Source organism: Palaemon carinicauda, unplaced genomic scaffold (assembly GCF_036898095.1).
Source record: "Palaemon carinicauda isolate YSFRI2023 unplaced genomic scaffold, ASM3689809v2 scaffold468, whole genome shotgun sequence".
Lineage (NCBI taxonomy): Eukaryota > Metazoa > Arthropoda > Malacostraca > Decapoda > Palaemonidae > Palaemon > Palaemon carinicauda.
This window is the reverse complement of record NW_027171726.1, coordinates 98,556-121,094: the sequence shown is the minus strand read 5'-3', so window position 1 is coordinate 121,094 and position 22,539 is coordinate 98,556. Positions and strand designations below refer to the sequence as shown.

General features: G+C 36.7%; 1 protein-coding gene and 1 long non-coding RNA gene across 2 annotated transcripts; both read right to left on the bottom strand.

Annotated features, from left to right (window-relative positions):
- Positions 1-2,042: 2,042 nt before the first annotated feature.
- Positions 2,043-5,990, bottom strand: LOC137636957 (mucin-3B-like). The gene is made up of 3 exons (XM_068369280.1): positions 5,963-5,990; positions 4,426-5,449; positions 2,043-4,155 (listed from the first exon to the last, which is right to left on the bottom strand). The coding sequence occupies exons 1-3, from the start codon at positions 5,988-5,990 to the stop codon at positions 2,043-2,045; spliced, it is 3,165 nt and encodes a 1,054-aa protein (XP_068225381.1).
- Positions 5,991-10,497: 4,507 nt separating this feature from the next.
- LOC137636958 (uncharacterized) lies at positions 10,498-22,135 on the bottom strand. Its single transcript, XR_011043314.1, has 3 exons — positions 21,859-22,135; positions 11,259-11,485; positions 10,498-10,579 (listed from the first exon to the last, which is right to left on the bottom strand). It is a non-coding gene; the product is annotated as an uncharacterized lncRNA (long non-coding RNA).
- Between the last annotated feature and the right edge of the window lie 404 nt (positions 22,136-22,539).

Sequence of the window (22,539 nt, the reverse complement as noted above, 5' to 3'; positions counted from 1 at the left end):
GAGGAAAGGAAATAAGGAAATAAACGATGAGAAAAAATTAACAAAATATTTTTAAAACAGTAACAAAATCAAAACAGATATGACAAATATAAACTATTAAAAGACTTATGCCACCATTAAAAGAAAATTATATAAGAATAGGCAGCAAACAGAAATGGCTACTGAATAGTTGATGGATAATCAATGTAAATGTATAGAGCAATACTAGTGGTGACTGAATAGAAAGATAAAAGTATAACTGTGGCAGTGGCTGTCAAGGTAATGCTAAGGTGTGAAGAGTCAGCTTAAGACGATGTACAAATATTAACAGATGGTATCACCTTGGTATCACTAATCAAAGTAAGGGATTTCAAACCAAAAACCTATTGAAAGGAGCCATTTGGGGAAGATGTAAGTGGATGACCCTGAGAGGGTAGAAGGTCAGGTTTTGGATATTAAGATAAAGAATGCGAACGTAGTAAAAACATGGAACCTAAAACCATACACATATACCTAGGGAGCACAGATCCCATGTAGTGTTGTTAAAGTTTGGTGTCATTCTTCATAAACTAGGATCCCTATAAAATGCCTTTTGCTTAGCCAGGTCTACAGGAATTTAGAAGGACTTGTACGCAGAGGTAGTTTCAAGGTGACCCTTAAGCTAATTTTTGTCAGTAAATCATCATCTATTCCTATTGATGGCACCAAGAGCAGAAAATGCAATAACAGAGTGGAGAGCTGTAAATAGTAGATTGTTACAAGCAAAGTTCAAATCAAAGCAGTGCAATATGAGTATTACAGTTTGTTATAACCCAACGAATGATTCCCCTGAAGAAAGGAAAAGATGAATACTATGAAGAACTGCAGTGTTTAATGGATGAGATCCCAGAGAGAGGTGTGAAAATTGTGATTGGCGACTTCAATGCTAAAGTTCGAAGGAATAATCAAGAGATAGAGAATGTGATGGGTGTCGAGAGTCTTGGAAAAGTTGCAAATGAAAATGGAGCATATTTCATAAGTTTCTGATCAGCAAACAATCTTGTTAGTTTTTATGGTACAAAAATTAGGTGGTCATTGTCTTCCATGAAATTACAATGTGTATTCATGACATTTGAAGCTGTTATGGTATTACTAAATTAAATCTGGAAGAATATACTTCACGGTACTTGCAATATACCACATTAACAGGTGGATATAATTCAGTTTCACAAATTTATTAGTTTAATATTGTGTGTTTTATTTTATCATACTGGATATTTCCTAGTGCATCATACTTGAAAGTACTTTTTTCAGAGCATTTGTTTGATATACAAGACTTTATTGTACTGTTAATAACATGACAATAAAAAGGAAATATCACCATACTGTGTCATATGACAATAGAGGGATGTTTCCAGCATTGATTTTCAGAGAGATTCACCACACAAAAAAATAGTGATATAATTGCTAGGAAGGCATATCATTGCAAATTTGATATTTCATATATGACTTCATTATCCTAACATAATAATGAAAATAAAATATTACACAGTCATGGAAATAGATTTGCATTTTATAGAAATCTTAATATATAGCTTTATAGCAGAAAATATCGATATAATTAGTAAGAACTGATAAATTTTATTTCCTTGCATTTTCCTTATGGATTTTTGAGATATAAAAAAGTCAGTGCTTATCAATATTTGTCAGTATCAACGATCAAGTATATTTCCCTTGTACAAAATGGTGCTTTCCCTTGACAATGACAGCTAAGAAAAAAATATTCTTGCTGCAGACAATTTCGAACACATCGATTTTTGCACATTCCCTTTACTCGGAGTTACATTTTTCTGGAGTCAGCATTTATTTATTTTTTTTTTCTTTTTGCGGAGATTAGCCATTTGATGTTGTCAATAACTTTTGTGTTAAGTCAAGTATGAGAACTTTATCATGGTCATTGCAATAGCAAAACATTTAATATATTTTAGAAGAACATCCTCTGCTGGTGGAAGACTGAGCAACAGTCCTGATTTACACCTGCAACTACATCAAAGATTGTTCAGTGCCATCTGCTACACAAACTACTAAGGACTGACAAGACTGTATGGTTCTTGAACAGCAATACAACACTGAAGTGAAGGACTGGCAAGACTGTATGGTTCTTGAACAGCAATACAACACTGAAGTGAAGGACTGGCAAGACTGTATGGTTCTTGAAGAGATACAACACTGAAGTGAAGGACTGGTAAGACTGTATGGTTCTTGAAGAGACATACAACACTGAAGTGAAGGACTGGTAAGACTGTATGGTTCTTGAAGAGACATACAACACTGAGGTGAAGGACTGGCAAGACTGTATGGTTCTTGAACAGCAATACAACACTGAAGTGAAGGACTGGCAAGACTGTATGGTTCTTGAAGAGATACAACACTGAAGTGAAGGACTGGTAAGACTGTATGGTTCTTGAAGAGACATACAACACTGAAGTGAAGGACTGGTAAGACTGTATGGTTCTTGAAGAGACATACAACACTGAGGTGAAGGACTGGCAAGACTGTATGGTTCTTGAAGAGAGATACAACACTGAGGTGAAGGACTGGCAAGACTGTATGGTTCTTGAAGAGACATACAACACTGAAGTGAAGGACTGGTAAGACTGTATGGTTCTTGAAGAGACATACAACACTGAGGTGAAGGACTGGTAAGACTGTATGGTTCTTGAAGAGACATACAACACTGAGGTGAAGGACTGGCAAGACTGTATGGTTCTTGAAGAGACATACAACACTGAGGTGAAGGACTGGCAAGACTGTATGGTTCTTGAAGAGAGATACAACACTGAGGTGAAGGACTGGCAAGACTGTATGGTTCTTGAAGAGAGATACAACACTGAAGTGAAGGACTGGCAAGACTGTATGGTTCTTGAAGAGACATACAACACTGAGGTGAAGGACTGGTAAGACTGTATGGTTCTTGAAGAGACATACAACACTGAGGTGAAGGACTGGTAAGACTGTATGGTTCTTGAAGAGACATACAACACTGAGGTGAAGGACTGGTAAGACTGTATGGTTCTTGAAGAGACATACAACACTGAGGTGAAGGACTGGTAAGACTGTATGGTTCTTGAAGAGACATACAACACTGAGGTGAAGGACTGGTAAGACTGTATGGTTCTTGAAGAGACATACAACTCTGAGGTGAAGGACTGGTAAGACTGTATGGTTCTTGAAGAGACATACAACTCTGAGGTGAAGGACTGGTAAGACTGTATGGTTCTTGAAGAGACATACAACACTGAGGTGAAGGACTGGTAAGACTGTATGGTTCTTGAAGAGACATACAACACTGAGGTGAAGGACTGGTAAGACTGTATGGTTCTTGAAGAGACATACAACACTGAAGTGAAGGACTGGTAAGACTGTATGGTTCTTGAAGAGACATACAACACTGAGGTGAAGGACTGGCAAGACTGTATGGTTCTTGAAGAGACATACAACACTGAGGTGAAGGACTGGCAAGACTGTATGGTTCTTGAAGAGAGATACAACACTGAGGTGAAGGACTGGCAAGACTGTATGGTTCTTGAAGAGAGATACAACACTGAAGTGAAGGACTGGCAAGACTGTATGGTTCTTGAAGAGACATACAACACTGAGGTGAAGGACTGGCAAGACTGTATGGTTCTTGAAGAGACATACAACACTGAGGTGAAGGACTGGCAAGACTGTATGGTTCTTGAAGAGACATACAACACTGAGGTGAAGGACTGGCAAGACTGTATGGTTCTTGAAGAGACATACAACACTGAGGTGAAGGACTGGCAAGACTGTATGGTTCTTGAAGAGAGATACAACACTGAGGTGAAGGACTGGCAAGACTGTATGGTTCTTGAAGAGACATACAACACTGAGGTGAAGGACTGGCAAGACTGTATGGTTCTTGAAGAGACATACAACACTGAGGTGAAGGACTGGCAAGACTGTATGGTTCTTGAAGAGACATACAACACTGAGGTAAAGGACTGGCAAGACTGTATGGTTCTTGAAGAGACATACAACACTGAGGTGAAGGACTGGCAAGACTGTATGGTTCTTGAAGAGACATACAACACTGAGGTGAAGGACTGGCAAGACTGTATGGTTCTTGAAGAGACATACAACACTGAAGTGAAGGACTGGCAAGACTGTATGGTTCTTGAAGAGACATACAACACTGAAGTGAAGGACTGGCAAGACTGTATGGTTCTTGAAGAGAGATACAACACTGAAGTGAAGGACTGGCAAGACTGTATGGTTCTTGAAGAGAGATACAACACTGAAGTGAAGGACTGGCAAGACTGTATGGTTCTTGAAGAGAGATACAACACTGAAGTGAAGGACTGGTAAGACTGTATGGTTCTTGAAGAGAGATACAACACTGAGGTGAAGGACTGGTAAGACTGTATGGTTCTTGAATAGACATACAACACTGAGGTGAAGGACTGGTAAGACTGTATGGTTCTTGAATAGACATACAACACTGAGGTGAAGGACTGGTAAGACTGTATGGTTCTTGAAGAGACATACAACACTGAGGTGAAGGACTGGCAAGACTGTATGGTTCTTGAAGAGACATACAACACTGAGGTGAAGGACTGGCAAGACTGTATGGTTCTTGAAGAGACATACAACACTGAGGTGAAGGACTGGCAAGACTGTATGGTTCTTGAAGAGACATACAACACTGAGGTGAAGGACTGGCAAGACTGTATGGTTCTTGAAGAGACATACAACACTGAGGTGAAGGACTGGTAAGACTGTATGGTTCTTGAAGAGACATACAACACTGAGGTGAAGGACTGGCAAGACTGTATGGTTCTTGAAGAGACATACAACTCTGAGGTGAAGGACTGGCAAGACTGTATGGTTCTTGAAGAGACATACAACTCTGAGGTGAAGGACTGGCAAGACTGTATGGTTCTTGAACAGAAATACAACACTGAAGTGAAGGACTGGCAAGACTGTATGGTTCTTGAAGAGACATACAACTCTGAGGTGAAGGACTGGCAAGACTGTATGGTTCTTGAAGAGACATACAACTCTGAGGTGAAGGACTGGCAAGACTGTATGGTTCTTGAACAGAAATACAACACTGAAGTGAAGGACTGGTAAGACTGTATGGTTCTTGAAGAGACATACAACACTGAAGTGAAGGACTGGTAAGACTGTATGGTTCTTGAAGAGACATACAACACTGAGGTGAAGGACTGGCAAGACTGTATGGTTCTTGAAGAGACATACAACTCTGAGGTGAAGGACTGGTAAGACTGTATGGTTCTTGAAGAGACATACAACTCTGAGGTGAAGGACTGGCAAGACTGTATGGTTCTTGAACAGAAATACAACACTGAAGTGAAGGACTGGCAAGACTGTATGGTTCTTGAAGAGACATACAACTCTGAGGTGAAGGACTGGCAAGACTGTATGGTTCTTGAGCAGAAATACAACACTGAAGTGAACCAAAGCCATTTATACTTGAGGGATCACGTTGACACTAAAAACCCAAATGCAATGGCTTTCCACAAAACCCATGTTTGCTGAAAATATTGGCAAGTTGAAGAGAGTATTGAGAAACCACCCAAAAATCATGAATTTGGATCGGTCATCGTCACAAGGATTAGCAGACCATCACAGAAATGGTCAACCCATTCCAAGAGCTTACAGTAGAAAGATTTGTTTGCATATCAAATAGAGTTTGTGCTTCCAAAGAATCTCATAGTGACTTGAATCAAGTCAAATTTATTGGAAGAAAAGCCTAAATACTTGCCTCCTTGAAAGTGAAGGTAATCAAGAAAGAAAAAGTTAAGTAGTTTTCAGAAACATATCTGCTTCAGATAGTTTCTCAGGTGATAACTGCTGAAGAATATGACTGTACTGTACTGAAATTCAAATCCTCCTTATTTGACTGAGGGCAGAATGAGAGTATTGGAAGACACTTGCATAAAATGTCTAAATACATTACCTAAGGTAACAATCAATACTTCTGGCATTGTTGATGCCACGTATGCAACCAACAGGTGGCCATTTCATCCCCCCCCAAAAAAGGGAAAAAAATAATAATAAAATAAAAGACGTAGAACAGAGCTACAGATACATCCTTCTTCGAGATGTCCCAATGAACATCATATATTCACTCTTGCTCTGCTAAATATGATCAACTTCCCAGTCTAAGAACAATGGAAAAGACAAGGTAAACAAATCAGTGTTACAGGAGCTATATCATATCCAGAATCACCTTTCAGTGTCTGCCTTCAGGGATTTCGTGTTATCCAGTTCATCTCTACTAGCCACTTCATTACAGAGAAGTAAAAAATAATAATTTTTGAAGAAAAGGGAATGAGAGACATCACCACACATGGACCAACTCGCATGGAAGCTGGTAATCGAACCATCCTCCATACAATTTACAGTGCTGAAGAATTAGGTGCAAATCGTATTGTCATTCCTTCCAATGGCATAGATGTTATCATTCTGGTAATCTGTTACAGAGCAATAATCAATCTATGAGTTTTAACAGATCCTGAGACATTTATCCGTAGCCATGATACATTCATTTAATTAGATAAGGACAAATGCAACTTGTTAACATTCTTTTATGCATTTCCAGGTAAAGATGGAGATATTGTTCTACTGACTTGGCAAAAAGAAGTTGTGGAAATGTCTAGGGTAGATGCTTTTTAATCTCCTGAAATTATTTGCTAAAGATATGCAGTTGCAGATTATCAGTGACGAGCTGATGCAATCTTGCCTGTCCTTAGTAGTTCATGCATCAGGCGGCACTGAGCTATCATTGGTTGAATTGCAGAGACAAAACACTAATAGCTAAATCCAGACTATTAAAGCCTTCTACAAGCAGAAGATGCTCTTCTACAACATACTCAAAATTCAGCTATTGCAACAATCACAAGTAAGTCCTCACATAAAGCAAACCTAAAATGGTTAAATGTACATCATATGGCTATTCTCTGCAAAAAAATCTCTGCAACACTGACTCCAGTATCACAGCTAATCTGGGAATAAGTTTGAGGTGCATGTGCAAAAATCAGCGTGCGGAGATTTGTGTCTGCAGCAAGAATAAAAATGTTCCTTTTCTTGGCTGTTGCTGTCAAAGAAAGGCACCAACTTTTTCAAGGGCTATATACAGACGAAGCTGATTCTTGCTAATAACAAACATTGACTTTTTTATATTTAAGAAATTCGTAAGAAACCGACAATAAAATGAAATTTAAAAGTTCTTACTAATAGTATAAAAAAATTCTTTTGTGGTTTGTTGAAGCAAATTATAAAAATTTCTACAAAACTCAAATCTTTTGATTGCTTTACGACACAAATGTGCATATTTCCTCTTCATTTTCCTGTTATTAAGAGAACAACAAAGTCTTATGTAGTAAGTCAAATTGATACTTTAAATATGTCCTTCGAAAGGATGTACAAATTATGTAACAGGATGTACTAGTACATTTTATGTACAATAGTACATATAACAGAAATATTACAACAATATTTTCGAAAACCGACTCTATATACACCTGATAATGTAGTCTTTGGCAAGTACCGTAGATGCTGAAATTTACTGTATTGGATACTAAAAACAAATATTTCGTCTATCTTACATTAACATTACAACAACAGTTTAAACTGTCATGATTAGACAAAGTCATTTCTTGAAAAACAATGATATCCCTAATTTTCTATTGCTGCAAAACTGGCTTAAAACTATCCCCATGTAAAAGTCTCTACGAAATTCCCAGAAGCTTGACCAAGCACAATGCATTCGATAAGCACACTAAATTACGAATAATGACAAAACTTTGCCCGCACAAGGTATCCATTCAACGCCCTCTTGCTCCCCTGGTAATATGCAGAGCACAGTGAGAGAGTGAGAGAGAGAGAGAGAGAGAGAGAGAGAGAGAGAGAGAGAGAGAGAGAGAGAGAGAGAGAGAGAGAGAGAGAGAATCAGCATTTAAAAAGAAAAGATCTTAGGATACTAACACACTCGTGCCAACCAAGGTCCCTGGAAGAAAAAAGTTATTACTGTACTTGCTAAGCTAAAACCCTAGTTGGAAAAGCTGGATGCTTTAAGCCCAGGGGCTCCAACTGGGAAAATAGCCCAGTGAGGAAAGTAAACAAGGAAAAACAAGATATTTAAAAAACATAAACATTAAAATAAATATTCCCTATATAAACTACAAAAACTAACAGAGCAAGAGGAAGAGAAATAAGAAGTGTGTTCCTGAGTGTACCCTCAAGCAAGAGAACTCTTAACCCAAAACAGTGAAATGCCATGTTACAGAGGCTGTGGCACTACCCAAGACTAGAGAACAATGGTTTGATTTTGGAGTGTCCTTGAAGAGCTGCTTACCAGAGCTAAAGAATCTTTTATACTTGGGCAAGTAAAAACAGAAGTGTAAATCAGAGAGTTGGAAGGACAGATGATGTACAGAAAAGAGGGTGTGACAGGTAGATGGTTAATGGTTGCCTATTTTGATTGCAGTGAGATTGGTCAGGGAAAGGATTGTGAAAGAAAAAGCAAATCAAAATGGTTTTGTATGTGGTGAACTGAAGTATAAAGGATGGAGTACAGATAAGAGAATTAATCCTTTTTGGAATAATGGTCAATGGATCACTTTTCCAGGACAGGATTATTTTAGAATTGCAGCCACCTTTATACATCTTTTCCAGGATTTAAAAAGCAATGTGAGTAGCAGGTAAGGCTATAAGGGGTGAACTAGAAAACTAAAGTGTGTACTGCAAAGCCCAATACATGTGCTTATGTTGAATTGTAGTTAGCGTTCCCCATTTTACCAGGGCTGGTAAAACTGTATATAAAACCTATTGCCACACGAGTAAGAATATCTCAGGAATTAACAGAAGTATGGTTAAATGAAAAAGAGCTTGAAGAGGGTTCAACAAAGTAAATACTAGAGTTTTAAAAATAATCAGGGTTTGAGTAGATGGTTGGAGAATGATACTGTTTTAGTAATCCCAAAAAGGTTTGCTAATGCATAATGTGTTATTATTATTATTATTATTATTATTATTATTATTATTATTATTATTATTATTATTATTACTTGCTAAGCTGCAAACCTAATTGAAAAAGCAGGATGTTATAAACCCATGGGACCCAACAGGAAAAATAGCCCAGTGAGGATAGGAAACAAGAAAAATGAATATATTTTAAGAACCGTAACATTAACATAAAAATTTCCTATATAATCTATAAAACTTTAACAAAACAAGAGGAGAAATTTGATAGAATAGTGTACCCAACTGTACCCTCAAGCAAGAGAACTCTTTTAACCCAATACAGTTGAAGTCCACAGTACAGAGGCTATGGCACTACCCAAGACTAGAGAACAATGGTTTGATTTTGGAGTGTGTTTCTTCTTGAAGAGCTGCTTACAATAGCTAAAGAGGATGTTAATACGCGAGTTGATTGTCATAAGGGAAAAATATAAATGAACTAATAGAAATGGCAGTAATTAAGTTATTTTTTTATGTTATTTGTGACTACAAAGGGATATAAATGTATAGTAATAGTGGCAAATCATATAGGAAAGTTTGCATATGAATTCATTGAGAGAAGAGAGAGCAGTAAGTGAGACTTTAGCAAGTTTATGACTGTGTGTGTGTGTAACCATATATAAGTATTCGGTGACAATAGCGCATGATCTTCAAGACAAGTATAAATGTGAGAATAAAAACCGGCGTAAGGCATAGAAAAATGCGTTTGAAGAAGCATTCTTGGTGAAAAATGAGATACAGACTGGACACTTCAGCATGGAAGAAGATTGGGCATGAGAATTTAAAAGGAATATGTGGCATGGATGAAGTTCTTGTAGTTGTTCCTGCCAGTGTATGTGCGAGTTTTTCGATTCTTAAGAATAAAGAAAAACAAACAGAAAATGAGATAGGCAAATGAAAGGTTACAATGGGAATATGTGTTTGGAGTAGTGAAAGATCAAGTATGAAAATGATGTCCATGCAAGGAATGATGGAAGATACAAAAATGTTGTTAGTTTTTGGAATCCAAAATAGGTTGGCATTTTTATACATGGTAATGGTACGCTAGGCGAAATTAGGAGATTTGCTAGTTCGTTGTGGGGTAGTATTATTTTACTGGTGTATGGATAAAGAAGTACAGTATATGTATACGTATTTTCTGTGAATGGTGCAATCACAATATGTATAATTGTGCATGACAGACATGGACATATGGGTAAGTTAAAGTTGAGACAATGTATGAAAAAAATTAATATTTCACAATTTCGTAGTAAGATCTGTATGGCTGTCATGACAAAGGGCTTAGTCACAATTATCAGAGGATTTTTGCAATTAAAAGGGAAAGAAGCATTTGTTTAGGATAGCTCATTAGGTGAAGGAAGACTGGAATAATCAGAATGAATTTCACAAATTTGGTTTGTGTTAGTGTATTTTATGATATCCTAAGAGTGAAAAGTACCTGAAATAAACCAGTCACATTTCCATATGAACACCTTACCTGTAATTAGTGAAGTGAATCTCTCCAGTACTGTTTACGTATCTTCTTGAAAACTTGGAACACAAGTATATAATTCTGAAAGAAAGTAAATAAATTAGCGTTCTTATACTTTTAGCTAAACTACATTTTAGACATTGTACATACAACACAATATTATTATTATTATTATTATTATTTATTATTATTATTATTATTATCATTATTATTATTATCATTATTATAATCATCATTATTATAATCATTATTATTATAATCATTATTATTATTATTATTATTATTACTAATAGCTAAGATACAACCCTTGTTGTAAAAGTAAGGTGCTATAAGCCCAAGGGCTCCAACAGGGAAAAATAGCCCAGTGAGGAAAAGAAACAAAGGAACAGAGGATGTGGCTGATCTTTCTCACAAACTTTTTTACTTCAATGGACCACTAAACTGAAGATATTTTCAGTGAATTCTTTGAATATTTTAAAATTACATGGCTCAGAATAGTTCAGAGAGGTTGACGAAGTTCAAATGTGGAATGTGTATCCTAGAATAGAATAAAATTTTCCAAAATCTACGAAATCCCTAGAAGGATGGTACCATACTTTTAACAAGTGTGTTTCAATTCCTCACCAAACTCTCTCTAAGCTTGTAAAAAAAAAATTAAAACTGAAGAAGCAAGTACCGAATTTATTAGGTGCAAATGTTGAAAAAGTTAATACGAAATTATTCAAGTAAATAAACAGAACAAAAAATTCATGCAACTTACAATAAGGATGAAGGTAAACTTAGCCACCTAAGTTATCTAGTTCACTTTTTTTTTATCCCTTTTTAGATGTTTTGTCCATTAGGCATTTGTCCGTGTTGAGGGATTAGGCATTTTGTCCTTAGGCATTCTGTCCTTAGGCATTATGTCATTAGGCATTCTGTCTGCTCACGATATAGTTGAAGTGCACTTGCACTTAACAGCTGGTTGGCGACCTCACTCCATCAGATCTGGAAAAGGGAAAACAAATTAGCAGTCTTTTATTTTCAGGCATAAAAGTCAATTTCAAGGCAATAGCCAATAATCACTTTTGTGTTGGACACTATTATCATTATTATTATTATTGTACCGTTCATAGGCTACCACAACTAAATCCTCCCCTCCTTGTCAACCCAGGAAGGAGGAGGAGAGAATCTCTCCTATTTCCTGTAGTGCCTGCCCTGGCAGTGTGTTGATAGCCAGCTTTCACAGCCAAGACACACTGCTGCCTGATTTGTCTCGTTGCTAAACTGATGTTCTGATTAGATAAGTTACAACTTGGGTAGGAAAAACTGACTGGGGTGTCTCACCCTGATTACCAGACTTTATAGCTCACTAGATATGCACAACACTTCACCATTAGAAAAAAGTCATTGATGCAGACTGGCATGTTTCTCCCTTGACATGAAACATTGCATTATAGATTATTGTTATTATTATTACTAAGATACAACTCTAGTTGGAAAAGCAGGATGCTATAAGCCCAAAAATTCCAACAGAGAAAATAGCCTAGTGAGGAAAGGAAATATGGAAAACTATATGGAGAGCAATGAATATATATTATAAGATCTTATAATAGGTCTGGCAACATTTATTCCAGGATTTTTACTGTTTATTTTACGGAAAATTTTCAAGTGTAGTCAATGACTATGACACAGATGGCTTGAAGATTGTCATGCAAATATTTTTAGGCATTAGGTGACTTGTCTTTATAGAATCTACAAAATGCAGCAGAAATTATTTGAGGTAACCATTTCTTACCTCATTGTATACCTTATCATAAAAAAAAAAAAAAACCAATGAGACCAAAAGAGCCATAAATATATCTAACCTAACTTTACAACTTTACGTAATGTAAACTAGGGGAGGATATAACGTAAACACGAGGAGGATTTCTAATTGCTCTCTGAAATACTTGATACTCTATCTTAAGAAAATGAATTGTTATTGGACTCGTGAATTGTGTACAAGTCTGGTTTTACAGCTTGGACATAATTTACAAACAGTAGCCTACAAAACTTCCTTATTCTAGCCAATAACTTCTCTGTTAAAATGTTTCATCGAGTAACACAACAGATAGGTCTATACAACTTAATTATATGGAATCGTTATGCCCTCTGTGGCCGCGGGGGCATAAAACAATTAGAATAGCGCCAACGTTATCCCTGCGTGTCGTAAGAGGCGACTAAAAGGGACGGGACGAGGGGGCTGGGAACCCCCTCTCCTGTAAAAGTATCCTGTGAGACAGCAACAAAGATGGAGCTGGGGGGAGAGTGACTGCTCCCCGCACTCTAGTTTTGGGGTGTTTGAATGTGCGTGGATGTAGTACGATAGAGTAAAAGATGTGAGATTGGAAGTATGTTTAGAAGTAGAAGGATGGATGTATTGGCCTTGTGTGAGACAAAGATGAAAGGAAAGGGTGAAGTGATGTTTGGTGAAATGTCTGGTAGAGTGTCTGGGATTGAAAGGGGAAGAGCGAGAGAGGATGTGGCTTTATTGCTGAGTGAATGGATGACAGGTAAAGTAGTGGAATGGAAGGAGATATCATCTAGGTTAATGTGGGTAAGGGTTAGGTTGGGTAGGGAATGTTGGGCGTTTGTCAGTGCGTATGGGCCAGGTAGTGAGAAAAGTGAAGAAGAGCGGAATGAGTTTTGGAATGAATTAACTAGGTGTGTAGAAGGACTGGGTAGAAGGAATTATGTAGTTGTTATGGGTGACTTAAATGCTAGAGTGGGTGCTGGAGAGGTAGAAGGTGTCATTGGGAAGTATGGCGTACCAGGTGAAAATGAGATTGGTGAGAGACTGGTAGATATGTGTGTTGAACAAGAGATGGTAATAAGTGCTAGTTTTTTTAAGAAGAAAGATAAAAATAAGTATACATGGGTAAGAGTGGCAAATGTTAGAGTAGTAGAAAGGGCATTAATGGATTATGTGTTGATAACTAAAAGAATGTTTGGAAGATTGAAAGACGTGCACGTGTTTAGGGGTATGGCTAACGGTATGTCTGATCATTTTTTGGTGGAAGGAAAATTGGTTGTAGCAAAAGAGTGGGGGAATAGAGTAGGGGGATGTAAAAGGGAGCTAGTGAGGGTTGAAGAGCTAATAAAACCTGGGGTAAAAAGTAAATATCAGGAAAGGTTGAAAATGGCATATGACGAGGTGAGAGTAAGAGAAACTGGTAATTTAGAGGAGGAGTGGAAGTTAGCAAAAGAAAATTTTGTTGGGATTGCAAGTGATGTATGTGGCAAGAAGGTTGTTGGAGGCAGCATGAGGAAGGGCAGTGAATGGTGGAATGAAGGAGTGAAGGTAAAAGTGGAAGAGAAAAAGAGGGCTTTTGAAGAATGGCTGCAGAGTAATAGTATAGAGAAGTATGAAAAATATAGAGAGAAAAAGGTGGAAGTAAAGCGCAAGGTACGTGAGGCAAAGAGGGCAGCTGACCTGAGGTGGGGTCAGGGACTGGGTCAGTCATATGAAGAGAATAAGAAGTAGTTTTGGAAAGAAGTGAAGAGAGTAAGAAAGGCCGGCACAAGAATTGAAGAGACAGTGAAAGATGGAAATGGAAGGTTGTTAAAAGGAGAGGAGGCAAGGAAAAGGTGGGCGGAATATTTTGAAAGTTTGCTGAATGTTGAGGATGATAGGGAGGCAGAGATAATTGCTGTTCCAGGTGTTGAGGTGCCAGTGATGGGAGATGAGAATGAGAGAGAGATTACAATAGAGGAAGTGAGGAGAGCACTAGATGAAACGAGAGTAGGAAAAGCATCTGGTATGGATGGTGTGAAAGCTGAGATGTTGAAGGAAGGGGGTGTGACTGTAATTGAATGGTTGGTGAGATTGTTTAATGTGTGTTTTGTGTTGTCAATGGTACCAGTAGATTGGGTCTGTGCATGTATTGTACCACTATATAAGGGTAAGGGAGATGTGCATGAGTGTTGTAATTCAAGAGGTATTAGTTTGTTGAGTGTAGTTGGAAAAGTGTATGGTAGAGTACTGATTAATAGGATTAAGGATAAAACAGAGAATGCAATCTGGGAAGTACAGGGGGGTTTTAGAAGAGGTAGGGGTTGTATGAATCAGATTTTTGCAGTTAGGCAGATATGCGAGAAATATTTAGCAAAAGGTAAGGAGGTGTATGTTGCGTTTATGGATCTGGAGAAAGCATATGATAGAGTTGATAGGGAAGCAATGTGGAATGTGATGAGGTTATATGGAGTTGGTGGAAGGTTGTTGCAAGCAGTGAAAAGTTTCTACAAAGGTAGTAAAGCATGTGTTAGAATAGGAAATGAAGTGAGCGATTGGTTTCCGGTGAGAGTGGGCCTGAGACAGGGATGTGTGATGTCGCCGTGGTTGTTTAACTTGTATGTTGATGGAGTGGTGAGAGAGGTGAATGCTCGAGTGCTTGGACGAGGATTAAAACTGGTAGACGAGAATGATCATGAATGGGAGGTAAATCAGTTGTTGTTTGCGGATGATACTGTACTGGTAGCAGACACAGAAGAGAAGCTTGACCGACTAGTGACAGAATTTGGAAGGGTGTGTGAGAGAAGGAAGTTGAGAGTTAATGTGGGTAAGAGTAAGGTTATGAGATGTACGAGAAGGGAAGGTGGTGCAAGGTTGGATGTCATGTTGAATGGAGAGTTACTTGAGGAGGTGGATCGGTTTAAGTACTTGGGGTCTGTTGTTGCAGCAAATGGTGGAGTGGAAGCAGATGTACGTCAGAGAGTGAATGAAGGTTGCAAAGTGTTGGGGGCAGTTAAGGGAGTAGTAAGAAATAGAGGGTTGGGCATGAATGTAAAGAGAGTTCTGTATGAGAAAGTGATTGTACCGACTGTGATGTATGGATCGGAGTTGTGGGGAATGAAAGTGATGGAGAGACAGAAATTGAATGTGTTTGAGATGAAGTGTCTGAGGAGTATGGCTGGTGTATCTCGAGTAGATAGGGTCAGGAACGAGGTGGTGAGGGTGAGAACGGGTGTAAGAAATGAGTTAGCGGCTAGAGTGGATATGAATGTGTTGAGGTGGTTTGGCCATGTTGAGAGAATGGAGAATGGCTGTCTGCTAAAGAAGGTGATGAATGCAAGAGTTGATGGGAGAAGTACAAGAGGAAGGCCAAGGTTTGGGTGGATGGATGGTGTGAAGAAAGCTCTGGGTGATGGGAGGATAGATGTGAGAGAGGCAAGAGAGCGTGCTAGAAATAGGAATGAATGGCGAGCGATTGTGATGCAGTTCCGGTAGGCCCTGCTGCTTCCTCCGGTGCCTTAGATGACCGCGGAGGTAGCAACAGTAGGGGACTCAGCAGTATGAAGCTTCATCTGTGGTGGAAATGTGGGAGGTTGGGCTGTGGCACCCTAGCAGTACCAGCTGAACTCGGCTGAGTCCCTGGTTAGGCTGGAGGAACATAGAGAGTAGAGGTCCCCTTTTTTTTTTGTTCTTGTTTATGTCGGCTACCCCCCAAAATTGGGGGAAGTGCCTTTGGTATATGTATGTTACTGAAAATATTATGATACAGATGAATCGATATTGAATTACAGCTCTAAAAACCCAGAGAGAGAGAGAGAGAGAGAGAGAGAGAGAGAGAGAGAGAGAGAGAGACTCCTCGCTTGTGTTTTAAGAGACTTTTCAGTATGGACAATATACGTTGTCAAACTAAATATCGACAATCATGTCAACAAGTTGTTTGCGAGAATGGTATAGCATATAACACAACAAATATAAAGTATAACTGTAAGGTAAGTAATATAATAATTATAGAATTAGGAGCGTATGATATTATATTTAATTTACGTTCATACATAATATTTTTTTTTTTGCGCTTCCCCTGCCATCACACACCTTACAGCCCTGAGAAGTGGTACTTCCCCCGCCCGGGGTCCTCCCCACTAACCACAATAGGTTGCCAAAACTGATGATAGCAAGGTGTTATCCTATCTAATTTTCAAGGTAGAAGGGAATAAAAGTAAAGATTGAGAATCTCATTACGGTATTAATTTATTTAAGGCACAGGTGATATAATATTAATAACAATAATAAGAATAAGCTTGAAGAAGCTTTGCACCTATCTATAAAGGGATAGAGTGCCAGCAAACTTATTTTGCGGAGTGAGAAATAAGGAACCAGGAACAACCAAACTCTTCTACACCTGAAATTCTGGAATCTCTAAACATTGGGGGTGTCAGTGGGGGACTTTTGACGACAGGACATTTATATTTGACTGTACATTAGCAAAATTGGGTAGTTTTAACAGACGATAATGATAGGCACATGTGATCGCATTTTCAGATTAAAAAAAAAAAAGTTCAGCATGATGAGAAACTCTTAAAACGACACTGATTTTGTGAAAAATCCCTCAACAAATTGCGATATTCTTTAGTTTTATTTCAGAAGGTCTTCTGAAAGATATTTAACTTTTAAAATGACATCTTTGCTTTTATGGTTTCAATTGAGTGTTATTTTTTTCTTTTATTAACAATAAACGATATCGGCGTCAATGACCTCAGATGTCAGGATGCCAGAAACCCCCAAATCAATCAATTAACAAATAGCGAAGTTTTGTGGATTTTAAAATTAGGCCTCGTCACAATAATGAGCCTGAAAATGGGGGTTCCAGGGGTTGAAAAATTTCAACCTCAATTTTTATATATATATATATATATATATATATATATATATATTTTAGGCCTAGTTGTGACCAAACGAAGCTAAATGAATTATTTTAACAAGCAAGGCCTACGAGATGACACATGGCAACACACTATAGACAAACTAATTTTGTAGGTCCTGTAGGGAACAGGACTCCTCTGCGGGATATGATCAGGAAAGCAGCCTTTCATGTAAGTAAATATGTAAATAAGTAAGTAAATAAGTAAGTAAGTAAGTAAGTAGATAAGTTTAAGTAAATAAGTAAGTAAGTAAGTAGATAAGTTTAAGTAAATAAGTAAGTAAGTAACTAAGTAAATAAGTAAGTAAGTAAATAAGTAACTAAGTAAGTAAATAAATAAATAAGGAACTAAGTAAATAAATAAGTAAATAAGTAACTAAGTAAATAAGTAAATAAGTAACTAAGTAAATAAGTAAATATGTAAATAATTAAGAAAGTAAATAAATAACTAAGTAAGTAAACAAGTAAGTAAGTAAACAAGTAAATAAGTAAGTAAGTAAGTAAGTAGGTAAATAAGTAAATAAGTAAGTAAGTAAGTAAATAAGTAAATAAGTAACTAAATAAGTAAATAAGTAACTAAATAAGTAAATAAGTAAGTAAATAAGGAAATAAGGAAATAAGTAAGTAAATAAGTAAGTAAGTAATTAAGTAAATAATTAAGTAAGTAAATAATTAAGTAAGTAAACAAGTAAGTAAGTAAATAAGTAAACAAGTAAATAAGTAAATAAGTAAGTAAGTAAATAAATAAGTAAATAAGTAAGTAAGTAAATAAGTAAATAAGTAACTAAGTAAATAAGTAAGTAAGTAAATAAGTAACTAAGTAAGTAAGTAAGTAAGTAAGTAAATAAGTAAATAAGTAACTAAGTAAGTAAGTAAATAAGTAACTAAGTAAGTAAATAAGTAACTAAGTAAGTAAATAAGGAAATAAGTAAATAAGTAAATAAATAAGTAAATAAGTAAGTAAATAAGTAAATAAGGAAATAAGTAAATAAGTAAGTAAATAAGTAAGTAAGTAATTAAGTAAATAATTAAGTAAGTAAACAAGTAAGTAAGTAAATAAGTAAACAAGTAAATAAGTAAATAAGTAAGTAAGTAAATAAATAAGTAATAAGTAAGTAAGTAAATAAGTAAATAAGTAACTAAGTAAATAAGTAAGTAAATAAGTAACTAAGTAAGTAAGTAAGTAAATAAGTAACTAAGTAAGTAAGTAAATAAGTAACTAAGTAAGTAGGTAAATAAGTAATAGTAAGTAAGTAAATAAGTAAATAAGTAACTAAATAAGTAAATAAGTAAGTAAATAAGGAAATAAGGAAATAAGGAATAAGTAAATAAGTAAGTAAGTAAGTAAGTAAGTAAATAAGTAACTAAATAAGTAAATAAGTAAGTAAATAAGGAAATAAGGAAATAAGTAAATAAGTAAATAAGTAAGTAAGTAATTAAGTAAATAATTAAGTAAGTAAACAAGTAAGTAAGTAAATAAGTAAACAAGTAAATAAGTAAATAAATAAGTAAATAAGTAAGTAAGTAAATAAGTAAATAAGTAACTAAGTAAATAAGTAAGTAAGTAAATAAGTAACTAAGTAAGTAAGTAAGTAAATAAGTAAATAAGTAACTAAGTAAGTAAGTAAATAAGTAACTAAGTAAGTAAATAAGTAAGTAAATAAGGAAATAAGTAAATAAGTAAATAAATAAGTAAATAAGTAAGTAAATAAGTAATTAAGTAAATAAGTAAATAAGTAAGTAAGTAAATAAGTAAGTAAGTAAACAAGTAAGTAAGTAAGTAAGTAAGTAAGTAAGTAAATAAGGAAATAAGGAAATAAGTAAATAAATAAGTAAATAAGTAAGTAAATAAGTAATTAAGTAAATAATTAAGTAAGTAAATAAGTAAGTAAGTAAACAAGTAAGTAAATAAGTAAATAAGTAAGTATATAAGTAAACAAGTAAACATGTAAGTAAATAAGTAAGTAAGTAAATAAGTAAATAAGTAAGTAAGTAAGTAAGTAAATAGGTAAATAAGTAAGTAATTAAGTAAGTAAATAAAGTAAACTATTCTTTCTTTAACTATCGAGGCCATGTGGTAACGTCCCTAACCTGGTGAACGCCAGACTGGGGTTCGAGTCCCGCACGAACTCGATAGTTTCTTTGGTCGCTGCAATTTCACCATCCTTGTGAGCTAGGAGTGGGGTTTGGGAAACCTATAAGTCTATCTGCTGATTCATCAGCAGCCATCGCCTGTCCCTCCTTGGTCATAGCTTGGATGGAGAGGGCCTTGGGCCCTGAGCATATGTATATTTGGTCAGTGTCCAGGGCATTGTCCTCCTGAATAGGGCAATATACCTGTCCCTTGCTTCTGCCATTCTTTTGACTCGTACAAATACATTGGCTAAGTAAGTTCCCCGATTCTTGTTAAATGGCAATTACTACAAATTTCATTAGGTGCTCATTGATCGAGTTAATTGAGTGACACTAACCAACTAACTATGTACGAGGAGAGAGAGAGAGAGAGAGAGAGAGAGAGAGAGATTAAAAAGAGAGAGAGAGAGAGAGAGAGAGAGAGAGAGAGAGAGAGAGAGAGAGAAAGATTAAAAAAAAAAGAGAGAGAGAGAGAGAGAGAGAGAGAGAGAGAGAGAGCCTTGTTAGTGGGTGAGGCTTCACCTACGAACTATCATACCCGGTTCTGACCAATTATTTAACAGTTTAAGGCCACTCATGAATGACAGAGGCAAGGGACAGTGACCATTTACCCTATCGAGCAGGACAATGCCCTAGATACTGACCATATATACACATAATCATCACCAAGCCACCTCTCCACCCAAGCTAGGACCAAGGAGGGCCTGGCAATGGCTGCTGATGACTTAGCAGATAGACCCATAGGCTCCCCAAAACCCTAAATCCTTAGCTCATAAGGATAAGGTCGCAGATACCAAAGAAACTAACAAGTTTGAGAAGGACTCGAACCCCAATCTGACGTTCACCAGTCAGGGACGTTACCCACATCGGCCACAAACAACCTTGATAATCTAAATATTTATCAGATTTGCCAATCTGTTCTATAGACCATTACCTTAGATGATAATGCTTTTTTACCTAGATTACCTTAAAACTGTTCAAATTTCCTCAAGTATGTATATAGTTAAAACAGAAATTACCTTAGATTTACTCTGAAACCATACAAATTACCTCGAACTAAGGTAATTACCTTAAAAGTTAAAAACCCAGCGTAGGACGTCGATGGAGACCAGGGAGATCGTTCAACGTCAGACACGAAATAAGGAAACACAGCTAATGATTCGTAAGGCCAAGTGAAAAAAGAGAGGCCTATAGGCCTATAAAAATAAAAAAAAATGGGGGAACATTATGGCCTGGCAAGGACAATTTCCCGTGGACAAACTGGCCGTGACTAGCGAGGTGGGGGGACATCCGTCTCCACGATCAATAAACTGTCTTGTTCAACATCTATAACATTACCCACAGTTTTAAGCTAAAAATGATTCGAAAAAGTTATTCATTCCAAAAATTATCTTAACGTTAATTTAAATAAGTCTTTACACCTCTGAAAATTGCTTCGATTTTATTCCAAGTACAATAGGAAATGAAACGTGAATAATGAATATAACTATACATTTATGAAAGATGAAACAGCTTAGACTGTTATGTGGAGCGATGTAATAACATTATTAGAAGCTCCCCCGTTCATAGGGATGGTTCCCATACTCTGGATTCCAGTAATAATCCATCGAAACTGGACAGACCACAAGACGGAGAGAGAGAGAGAGAGAGAGGAGAGAGAGAGAGAGACGATAGGTTAATATCCCTAGCTTCGTTCTTGGAGAGAGAGAGAGAGAGAGAGAGAGAGAGAGAGACGATAGGTTAATATCCCTAGCTTCGTTCTTGGAGAGAGAGAGAGAGAGAGAGAGAGAGAGAGAGAGAGAAATTAGATTAAAACAAAAAGCTGTTAATCCTAGCTATCATTTTTAGAGAGAGAGAGAGAGGAGGAGAGGAGAGAGAGAGAGAATTAGATTAAAACAAAAAGCTGTTAATCCTAGCTATTGTTGAGAGAGAGAGAGAGAGAGAGAGAGAGAGAGAGAGAGAGATTGTTACACGTAGACTAAATTCGGTTGAAACTGGATGTGTCTTGTAAATGATATTCCAATACATAAAGCAGATTTCAAATGAAAATAAAACATAAGATAAAAGAGAGAGAGAGAGAGAGAGAGAGAGAGAGAGAGAGAGAGGGGGAGGGTGTTTAGAAGAAAATATACCATTATTATTCCTATAAAAATAGTTATTATTCAATCTCAAATTTTTTTCTTACCAGTCAAATGTTGAAACCTTTTCTATTAACATCTGAAAAGTCGTCACCAATCCATTTGATATAGACAGATAAACTAGAAAAGATTAAATGACTGAAATATCAAGTATTGAAATCTACGCAACCAACCAGTCAGTACTGATGCCACATGCTTGTGTTACATTAAAGGAGTTGAAATCCTTTAATATGTGCCACCGCCAGGAGACACAGAAGGATATATACATTCACAGAATACAAGATTTTATAATAAATGAGATGCAAACTTGTTTTTAAATCGACTTCGTGTCTCCTGGGGGACCATCATTAACGACAGGGTTTGTTAATTACAAAAAAATAGTCAATACCAAAGCCTCAATAATACCCTCTTTATTTACCTTACTTCAAGGGCTGCTTTTCAGGTCCTATACTGCAGGGGAACCCTACTCTTACTTGTTTTGGGTTTAGATCCAACCCTCCACTGAAGTCGAGTGAACTACTTCTCGGGCAGGTCCATATTAATCATCTAACGAAACATTTTCATTATAACTTATACAGTTCTTTGATTGTAGCATCTTCCAAATCATATGATCTTGTGAAAAGTAATGTCTTTAGTTTCTTCTTCAATTCAATTGCTCCCTTTAGGTCCTTCATTTCAGTTGGCAGTTTATTACAATATCTGTAAAAGAGGAGATAAATACATAATTAGGATCAAGTATGAAACTAATTATGATATGCAGAGAGTGCCCACTGAAATCGTACCTCACCCCACCTAGAGTCAAACGGGTGTTATAATTGACCTTCCAGGCTCCAGCGCTAGATTGTATAGGCAAAAATGTATGAATCCAAACTATAGAACGTTACTGGATCTCCATTAAGCTAGGACCAGGGAGGACCAGGCACTGACTGCATATGGCTCGCCAGACAGATCAATAGCCATCCCCCTCCTTTCATTCTTAGCTTGGAAGGATGGTTTGGTTGCAGACACTACAAAAACCATCGGCCTTGTTGAGGTACCCTATTGGTAACGTTCCCGCAAGGGGTTCGAGGCATGCTCAAGGTCGATAGTTTCTTCTAGT